Source organism: Lissotriton helveticus, chromosome 8 (genome assembly GCF_964261635.1).
Source record: "Lissotriton helveticus chromosome 8, aLisHel1.1, whole genome shotgun sequence".
In the NCBI taxonomy this organism is placed as follows: Eukaryota; Metazoa; Chordata; class Amphibia; order Caudata; family Salamandridae; genus Lissotriton; species Lissotriton helveticus.
Genome location: NC_136069.1, coordinates 9,636,317 through 9,646,795, shown reverse-complemented (window position 1 = coordinate 9,646,795; position 10,479 = coordinate 9,636,317). Strand labels below are relative to the sequence as shown.

Below are 10,479 nucleotides of genomic sequence, written 5' to 3'. Positions count from 1 at the left end.
AAGACGTGGAACGCCCATCCCCCTCATCTGAGAGCTAACCCTAATCTTTCCTTATTCCGTAAACAGCTAAAGACATTCCTTTTCAACTCTTCGCAGTAATTCTCTGCTAGCAATTCCTGCCTCCGCTAATTATCTCTGTTGGTTCCTAGCGCTTGGACGCCCCTGGGCAGCAACCGCGCTCTACAAATTCACATACATACATACAAGAGGGCTCCAGTGGGGTCAGTCGAGGGCCCCAGGGCTCCGGTGAGGTCAGTCCAGGGGCACAGGGCTCCAGTGAGGTCAGTCCAGGGCCACAGGGCTCCAGCAGGGTCAGTCGAGGGCCACAGGGCTCCGGTGAGGTCAGTCGAGGGCCACAGGGCTCCAGCAGGGTCAGTCGAGGGCGCCAGAGCTCCAGTGAGGTCAGTCAAGGGCCAGAGGGCTCCAGTGGAGTCTGTCGAGGGCCCCGGGGCTCCGGTGAGGTCAGTCAAGGGCCACAGGGCTCCAGTGAGGTCTGTCGAGGGCCAGAGGGCCCCAGTGAGGTCAGTCGAGGGCCACAGGGTTTCAGTGATGTCAGTCAAGGGCCACAGGGCTCCAGCGGGGTCAGTCAAGGGCGCCAGGGCTCCAGTGAGGTCAGTCAAGGGCCACAGGGCTCCAGTCAGGTCAGTCAAGGGCCACAGGGCTCTGGTTAGTTCAGTCCAAGGCAGTGGTTTCTCCACTCTGGGTCATCAGTTGTAGTTGGAGGTTCTGAGAGTTGTTTTTAAAGCCTCCCTTGAAAAGGAAACCATTCACTGATCCAACATATTGCTGACAGATGCAGTAATCCATCATGGTGCTGACAGACACAGTGATCCAACATGGCGTTGACAGACACAGTGATCCAACATTGTGCTGACAGACACAGTGATCTAACATTGTGCTGACAGACACAGTGATCCAACATAGCGCTGACAGACACAGTGATCTAACAACATAGCGCTGACAGACTCTGTGATCCAACATAGCGCTGACAGACACAGTGATCCAACATAATGCTGACAGACACAGTGATCCATCATAGCGCTGACAGACGCAGTAATCCATCATAGCGCTGACAGATGCAGTGATCCAGCATAACTCTGAAAGACACAGCGATTCAAGATAGTGTTGACAGACAGCGATCCAACATAGCACTGACAGATAAAACGATCCAACATAGTGCTGACAGATGCAGCGATCCAACATAGCGCTGAAAGACTCAGCAATCCAACATAGCGCTGACAGATGCAGTGATCCAACAAAGCGCTGACAAACACAGCGATCCAACATAACGCTGACAGACACAGTGATACAACATAGTGCTGACAGACTCAGTAATCCATCATAGCGCTGACAGATGTAGCGATCCAACATAGTGCTGATAGACACAGTGATCCAACATAGAGCTGACAGGCACAGCGATCCAACATAGTGTGATAGACACTGTGATCCAACATATCGCTGACAGGCACAGCGATCCAACATAGTGCTGATAGACACGGTGATCCAACATAGCACTGACAGATGCAGCAATCAAGCATAATCTGAAAGACACAGCGATCAAACATAGTGCTGACACAACGATCCAACAAAGTTCTGAAAGAAACAGTGATCCAACATAGCGCTGACAGACACAGTGATCAAACATAGTGCTGATAGACACGGTGATCCAACATAGCGTTGATAGACACAGCGATCCAACATAGCGCTGATAGATACAGTGACCCAACATAGCGCTGACAGACATAGCCATCCAACATAGCGCTGACAGACACAGTGATCCAACATAGTGCTGACAGACACAGCGATCAAACATAGTGCTGACAGACACAGTGATCCAACATTGCGCTGACAGACTCAGCAATCCAACATAGCGCTGACAGATGCAGCGATCCAACATAGCGCTGACAGACACAGCAATCCAACACAGTGCTGTTAGACACAGCGATCCAACATAGTGCTGACAGACACAGCGATCCAACACGGTATTGACAGACACAGTGATCCGAAATAGCACTGACAGACACAGCAAACAAAGATAGTGCTCACAAACACAGCCATCCAACGCAGTGCTGACAAAGCCATTCAACATGGTGCTGACAGACACAGCCATCCAAAATAGGGCTGACAGACACAGTGATTAGACATAGTGTTGACAGGCACACCAATCCAACATAGTGCTGACAGACACAGCCATCCAACATGGTGCTGACAGACACAGTAATCTAACTTAACACTGACAGACACAGTGATACAGCATGGTGCTGACTGACACAGTAATCTAACTTAACGCGGACAGACACATAGATCCAACATGGTGCTGATAGACACAGTGATCCAACATGGTGCTGACAGACACAGTTATCTATCATAGCTCTGACAGACACAGTGATCCAACATGGTACTGACAGACACAGTGGTCCAACATGGTGCTGATAGACACAGTGATCTATCATAGCGCTGACAGACACAGTGATCCAACATGGTACTGACAGACAGTGTGGTCCAACATGGTGCTGACAGACAATGTGATCTAACATGGTGCTGACAGTCACAGTGATCCAACATGGTGCTGACAGACAATGTGATCTAACATGGTGCTGACAGACACAGTGATCCAACATGGTGCTGACAGACACAGTGATCCAACATAGCTCTGACAGACACAGTGATCCAACATGGTGCTGACAATGTGATCCAACATGGGGCTGACAGACGCTGCCGTACAATAGATGTTTTCTTTTATCGAAGGGGTCCAGTCGGTGAAGCCTGAACAGCATCATTTTAAGGTTTGCCTCTTCACACAAAGTGTCCTATAGATGCATGACGAGCCAAGGTCAGCATTTCTTTGTCGGTGGTAGGGGGGACTCACGGGTCTGTGAGTCCACCGTCTCCTCAGGCATGTGGACAGTTAGCGTGCAGGCGCGAATGCCCCCAAGAGGCTCTTCTAGCTCCAAGACCTTGGTCCACTCGTCCTGGTCACAGTCGTAGCATTGCACAATGTCCACCATGCAGCGGCTGTTCCAGGAGTACCCTCCCACCACGTAGATCCGGCCATCCAGTACGGTCACCCCAACGTCGCTCTGGCCGTAGAGCATAGGGGCGACCACCACCCACTCGTCCCGGGCAGGGCTGTAGTACTCGCACATCAGCACGTCATCATAGTCACTGGAGCCCTGGAAGTGGTTGCCCCCGATGACGTAGAGGCGGTCCCCAACGGTGCACATGCAGTGCAGTCCGCGCAGGGTGTTCATGTCCGCCTTCTGGCACCACACCTCCGTGTCCGGGTCATAGCGGTACAGTCGGTTCTGGAAGGTGTCGTGAGTGATGCCCCCTGCAGAGAAAAGAGTGAGAGGTGAGACGCAAACTTGAAAACGCGCTGCGTAAAACCAATCCAATTCAAGTCAATCATAACTTTGGCGAATTTGACGAATCTCCATTAAATTTGCGAAATGGTTGCCTCGCCAATCTACACCCTTCCTTTCAGAGACGGGCAGATTGGTTTAAGTGCGACAAACTTATTTTGAGAAAAGTTCATTACAATAAGGCGTCACATGGATTTCAATAGTTTAACCTTTTGCTCAATGACTTGGACATTGGGCAACTTCAGTGCCCTACTTCTATTTTTAGAACACATTTTTGGGTGGTTTTCAAAGGTACATAAGAAGAAGCAAGTGGCAGGCACAGAAAAGAATGTGTACAAGAGATTGAGAGTACATCAGTGGTCATCAAAGGGAGGCGTGACCAGGCCTCCCCCAGCCTCCTCTGCCTCACCTCACTCTTACGTTTCTGAAGCTGAAGGGCAGTGATGGGATGTTTCTTGTGGAGTATAGGGCCCTGGCTACTTCCAGACTAGAAACACCCTCCTTCAGGCCTCATTATGAGTGGGTGGTTCATTCCGACCCGTGTTGAAAACCCCTGTTTATGCATGGGTTGGAATTAGGAGTTGTTATGTATTTACCACATCAGATGATTATCAGATGCATTAAATACCTCAACCTTCATTACATTTCGGCAGGTCAAACATGCCGGAATTTAACAGTGGAAAACCGTATGGTATTTACCGTATCATGCAGATTTTGGTGCATTAAACACCGCACTCCGTTCATGTTATTCCCCAACAACTTGGAACAACTCACTCAATAAATAACATACACCATGGGATTGTTGTTTATCATGTGTGATAAATATCACCTAAACTTGTAATCCGGGTCTCCAAGAGAAGCTACTCTCTCTCCTGTATGAAATTAAATGAATTTGTACTTGTAAAGCGCACTTATACCCCAACCGGGGTTTCCTGGTGCTGTACACACACCGCTGTGGAACCCTTCCTGGCTTTCCCTGTGAAATGTACACTCCTGGGCACCCCCAAGGTGGAGGCCAGGCATCCTTAGCGTTGTGGGGCCGTTGTGGAGATTAAGCAAGCTATTGCCCAGAGTCACAGAGTGGGACCCATGATTGGAATAGGCACCGAGGCGAGAATTGTCAGGTCCGGGGAAATTGAGCCCAAGACCCGCCGAGGCGGGTATTGAACCCTGGTCCCGGGCCAGACCTCTGCATCAGGGTCTGCCGCTCTAACCAGTGAGCCACACTTCTCCACTATGCTCTATGACAATGCAACCAAGGGCTGGAATGACCCACAAGTGTCTCTCAAGCTGAGAAGATGCCTCGACTTCGACCTTCGACTCTTTATGAGGGTAAACTTCCCTAGCCCATGCTCTCCAAACACCGGCAAACATCTCCACCTGCGTGGCCTCTAAGCACTGACAGAGCCAGGTTGGGACCTGCTATTAAACCCCACTCCATGACTGAAAGAGTGCAACCTCTTTTCTAGCACAATTAGGGGCATATGCATCATTGAAAATTGCATTCGCAAATGGTGCGAATTGCAAAAATCGGCCGTTCGCGAATGCAATTTGAACTTTTGGGATGCATCATAATTTTTGTACTTTTCGCAGTTTTAGTAATCGCTAAATTGCAATTACTTAAATTGCGATTGCGTTTAAGGAATCTCAAATTGAGATTCCTTAAATGCAATGCATCAAACAAAAAAAAATTGCGATTTCGCTAATAGGGGGACCAAATTACCATGAAGTTGACCTTCATTATAATTTGCAAAAACTTTGAAAAATGCACGAAAGTGCATTTTTCAAAGTTCATGCCCTTGGGGCATGTGCGTGTGCAAGATGTACTTATAGGCAGATTTCAGGGGTGCAACAGAGTGCGTCCTTTTGACACCCTGGCACCCTTGAAATTGCATTCTCAATTTGCGATTCTCTAATTGAGATTCGAAAATTGAGAATGTCTTCCTAATCATTCCTATGGGCCTCTAGGCCCATAGGAATGAATAGGGAGGTATTCCTTAATTGCGATTCGCAATTTGCGAGTCGCAATTAAGGAATTTTAAGAAATCGCTATTTTTTTAGCGATTTCTTCATGCATAGCAGTTTGCGATTCCTTATTAGCGAATCCTTATTTTTCGCTAATAAGGAATCACAAATGGCAATGTTGATGCATGTGGGCCTTAAAGTTGTTTCAATGCTCTTCCTAGCGCCCCCTCCACTTTATGTAAACCAAGCGCTATATCTTGAGATTCTCTACCTGTCGGGAAGACCATGCCTGTGGCACAAACCTGACACTGTCTCTATGGGCCAGATGCATCAAGCTAAAAACCGGTCGCAAAGGGGCAGATTCTCAGAATCTGCCCCTTTGCGACCGGTATTTTTGCATTTGGGATGCATCATCCCAAATGCAAAAATCGCAAATAGAGAATTCGCGAAATTGCGATTATTTGCATTTAAGGAATCTCAAATTGAGATTCCTTAAATGCAATGCATGTAAGTTTCAAAAATAGCGAATTCGCTAATAGGGCACGCAAATTACCACGAAGTACAACTTCATGGTAATTTGCAAAAACTTAGAAAAATGCACTTTTGTGCATATTTCAAAGTTTCATGTTGCGCACACACATGCCCTAAAGGCACGTGTGTGCGCAACATATGTGCACAGATCAAAATCAGGGGTGCAACAGGATGTCCTTTGGACACCCCTGCACCCTTGAACTCGCAATCTCAATTTGCGAATCGCAATTAAGGAATTCTAAGGAATCGCTATTTTTGTAGTGATTGCTTCATGCATTCCATTTTGCTATTCCTTATTAGCGATTCCTTATTTTTCGCTAATAAGGAATCACAAAATGGATGCTTGATGCATCTGGCCCTATAACCCTTGTATTGAACTTTCAGTGTAATGTCTATTCCTACTCTCTTCCATGTAACCGCCAGCAAGCGTTTAAAGCACCGCACAAGGCACTATGGGGCACATCAGCATTTTACCCGTAGCAAACGGACCCTTTGGAACTGGTAAAATGCTATTTCCGATCCATCAAGCCAAAAGGCATTCGCAATTAAGGAAATCACAATTTTTTGTTGATCTCCTTAATTGCGAAAGCAGTTAGGGAATCACAAATTGTGATTCCCTAAATGCAATGCATCATGCATTCGCAATTTGCATTTTCGCGATTTGGAATTGCAAATTACCATCAACTTCAAGTTGATGGTAATTTGCACTTTCGTAGAAAAATGCATATAATTGCACTTTCTTAGTGCCATGTGGCGCACACATATGGCCTTAGGGCATATGTGTGCGCCACATGTGCTCACATGCCAATTTTGGGGGTACAGTAGAGTGGTCTTTGGGCCTCTAGCACCCATCAAATAGCATTCGCACTTTGCGAGTACAATTGCGATTGACGTTTCATTCATTCCTAAGGGCCTCTAGGCCCATCGGAATGAAAGGAAAGGCATTCCTTGATAGCGAGTCGCAATTTGCGAGTCTCTATTAAGGAATTTGTAGGAATTGTACTTTTTTTGCGATTCCTACATGCATAAGGTATTGCGATTCCTAAATAACGATTCCCTAAAAATCGCTATTTAGGAATCGCAATTCCATTCTTTGATGCATGTGCCCCTATAATACTGAGGAAAAAAGAAACAGAAGGCACACTGGTCCCTGGTTTAAAGCACAGCACAAGGCACTATAGCAAGAAAAGTGCACACAGGGGCATGACTAAGCCAGCCAAGATGGCGTACGCATCTTCATAGTGCTCCGCCAATCAGCCCAAAAATCGGTAACTATCTATGCTTGAAAGCTAGCTTAATTGCCGCCCATTAACGGCGGTGGTCCCCTGGGGGCTGCTACTTGTAGCCCGATGCCCCGTGGCTTGCCCCGGCCCACCCAGCGAACCTCAGAGCAGAGACCTCTGTTGAGCAGGTCAGGGGACCGCAGACAACCGCGACTGAGAGACACCGGCAGCCGCACTGACCCACTACACTGCGGTAGGAGTGAGAACCCCGGAGCACCTGCATCGAGGGGGCAAGGAGTGCCCGATCAAAGTCGAGTAGGAAGAGATTCAGTGGGGACCCTGCAGTGGAGGTCGGCCGGGGGATGCGAGGACCTGGCGGACATTGGAATCCTCTCTGCCGGTAACGACTGGGAACCTCATCATCCACTTCTGGGAATCCCCTGATCGACTCCCAGGATAGGGTGTGCCGTGGAGCCCATGGGCCTGCTGTGGCTGATAAGGCGCTGGGGCCTTGCCTCCTGGTCCTGCAGGTGGCTGCGTCCAACGCACAGGTACCTCCCCGACTGCGAATGGACGAGTGCCCGGTCCGGGGTCAGCGCCATTAAAATCGAGGTGCATAGCACCCTCTTGGTGATGCCACCCCTGCTGTGGCGACAGACCTGGAGGCCTGAGGTGAGAGGCAGCCGGGTGGGCAGGGAGTATTGTCGACGGACAGCAGCCTGTGACACTCTCCGTGACTGTGGGGCGAGGAGCACTGAGAGATCCTCCGCAGAGCTCTGTCACACCTCGCCCCCTGTCACGCTGCCATGGACTATTGCTCTGATAGCTGTGGGGACCATAACGTTACAAGAAGAAGACGCCCGCAAGCCCTGACAATACATCGACTAGGTTCCTTTTTTTCGCTGCTGCAAGGGTGGAGAGGGCTGCGGACCACTCTTGCCTGACACGCCCCTGTGATTCCCCCGGCGAGGCTGAGATGACCTGCGTGACACCCAGACAGGCCCTTTGATCCAGAGACATTTCTCCCCACTTGGACGCTGGGGACACTGGGAGGGGTCCCATTTTTGGATTGTGGCCCTGACTCCCCTGGATCTAATTGCGCACCTCCAAGTGAGAGCCCACCCTTGGATGAGAAGTGAGGCTTGACCACCCTGCTGGGACTTGACCACCCCCTTCCCGGGCCTAACACAGGAAGTGTCTGGGAGTTTTTTTTCTCTTCCCAATCCGAAAGCACCGCCTGGTAGTGACAGCATGTACCTGAAGACCTCAATGTCATGGGGAGACTGCGATCAGCTGCCATGGCCCAACCATCATCCATGACGGACCCACTTGTTATGACCACTGACCACCTTTAGTTGGAGAGTGAACCGACTCTTACCACCTTTGAGAAATTAGATAGGATCCTACCAGCCATTAAACATTCTCGCATTACCATGGAGACCCAGTTCGGATCCCTCGCTGCTGACTTCAAACTTCTCCAGGACGATAAGCGCAAGCTTGCAGACCGGGTCTCAGATGGTGAGAAGTCCCTCTCTACTTTAAACCCTCTTGCAACCACTCTGCCATCAAAGACTTGCAGGACCGAGTTTTGCAACTAGAGAACAGGCCAGAGGATTTAGAGGGGCGCTTCTGGAGGAGCAACATTCGCCTATTGGGTCTACCAGAGGGTGTTGAGGGGTCGGACCCCCTCGCTTACCTGGAATCTTGGTTCAAGTCCTTTACCTTGGCATCCGCCCTTACTGTCTTCCATTTTCTGAAGAGGGTACACCATGTCCCGGAGAGATGCCAGCCAGGACAGATATGCAATACACTGTGCTGCCAGACGTATGGCACTTCTTCAAGTGGAGGACAAAACTATCATGTTGTTTCCAGATTACACATGCGCTGTCCAGTGCCAATGATCCTTCTTCCTGGAGGTCAAACGTCACCTTCGTCAACAAGAGGTGCAATGCTCTCTGTTATTCCCCGTCCGCCTCAAGATAATCTCTTGCGGCACCACTGTGTTCTTCACTTACCCCAAAGAAGAATGGGACTTGGCGGAACAACATGCAGGTAACTCAACGGGGGGCCCTACTGGGCGTGTGATAGGTGCCGGGGGCACTAGGGGCAGACACCAGAGGAGGAGACGGGGTGAGACACAACAAAGACCTCCCTTTCAGATTTCATCTGCCACTTTTCCCAACCTGGAGTCAATTATCGCAGATCACCGAAAAGCACTTCAAGCTGCAGTAAACGTACTCACCATGCTGTCATAGACGATGAGAAGGGCCCACACCTGTTCTCTTCTGAGGAGGACTCACTCCACTCTCATGACTCCCCTGTTGATTCACAGCCCTCTCCTATGGTGACCCCCCAAACTGCAGACACTCATCTAGCCACGTACCCTAGAGCCTCCGCAATGAACAATCACCTATTATCATACCATCTCTATGCGTACTTCTGCCAAAGCCGACAATAATAATCTTGGACTTTGATAGGCTCTTGGTTCAATAAATCAATCAGAACATTTGTAAAGCGCACTACTTACCAGCGAAGGTCTCAAGGCGCTGGGGAGGAGGGAGTTCTGCTACTGCTCGAAGAGCCAGGTCTTGAGGAGTCTTCTGAAGGTTAGCAGGTCCTGGGTCTGCCGTAGTGGGATGGGGAGGGTGTTCCAGGTCTTGGTGTCGAGGTGGGAGAACAATCTGCCACCGGAGTTTGCTTTTCGGATGCGGGGGACTGTGGCAAGGGTGAGGTCGGCAGAGCGGAGCTGGCGGTTGGGGCTGTAGAAGCTGTTAAGGTATGCTGGTGCGGTGTTGTGGAGTGCCTTGTGTGCATGGATGAGGAGCTTGAAGGTGTTCCTCTTGTTGACGGGGAGCCAGTGCAGATCTCTCAGTTGGGGTGTAACGTGGCTGCGGTGAGGGATGTTGAGGAAGAGGTGTGGTGCTGCAGCTAGGGCGACTGACTCCGGAATCTGGGAATCACGGTTCGATCCCCAGCACCGGCGGCAGGTCAGCCCAGCACCATGTGACTCTGGGCAATAGCTTGCTTAATCTTCCCGACGGCCCCCAGCGCCTATAGACCCTTACGGGTGATTGTGCGCTTTACAAATGTGGATTATTATTATTATTATTATTATTATTATTATCAGGCATGCAGAGGTGTTCTGAATGCATTGAAGTCGTTTCATGAGTTTGACTGAGGCTCCTGCGTAGAGGGCATTTCCGTAGTCCAACCTGCTGCTGACGAGGGCCGGGGTGACCGTTCTTGTTTCGGTGGGTATCCACCTGTAGATCTTGTGGAGCATGCAGAGGATGTTGAGGCAGGAGGACAAGACACCTTTGACCTACTTTGTCATGGAGAGGGTAGAGTTGAGGATGAACCCTAGGTTGCGTGCGTGGTCGGTGGGTGTTGGAGCTGTT

The 10,479-nt window shown here is 49.7% G+C and overlaps 1 protein-coding gene across 1 annotated transcript in view; it reads right to left on the bottom strand.

Moving 5' to 3' along the window:
• Positions 1-2,486: 2,486 nt before the first annotated feature.
• LOC144772214 (kelch-like protein 13) overlaps positions 2,487-10,479 on the bottom strand; it is a 51,898-nt gene continuing 43,905 nt past the window's right edge. Inside the window, exon 6 of the mRNA XM_078656361.1 lies at positions 2,487-3,331. Coding sequence (XP_078512487.1) covers positions 2,835-3,331 — 497 coding nt within the window. The 3' untranslated portion in view covers positions 2,487-2,834. The remainder of the gene's footprint in view (positions 3,332-10,479) is intronic.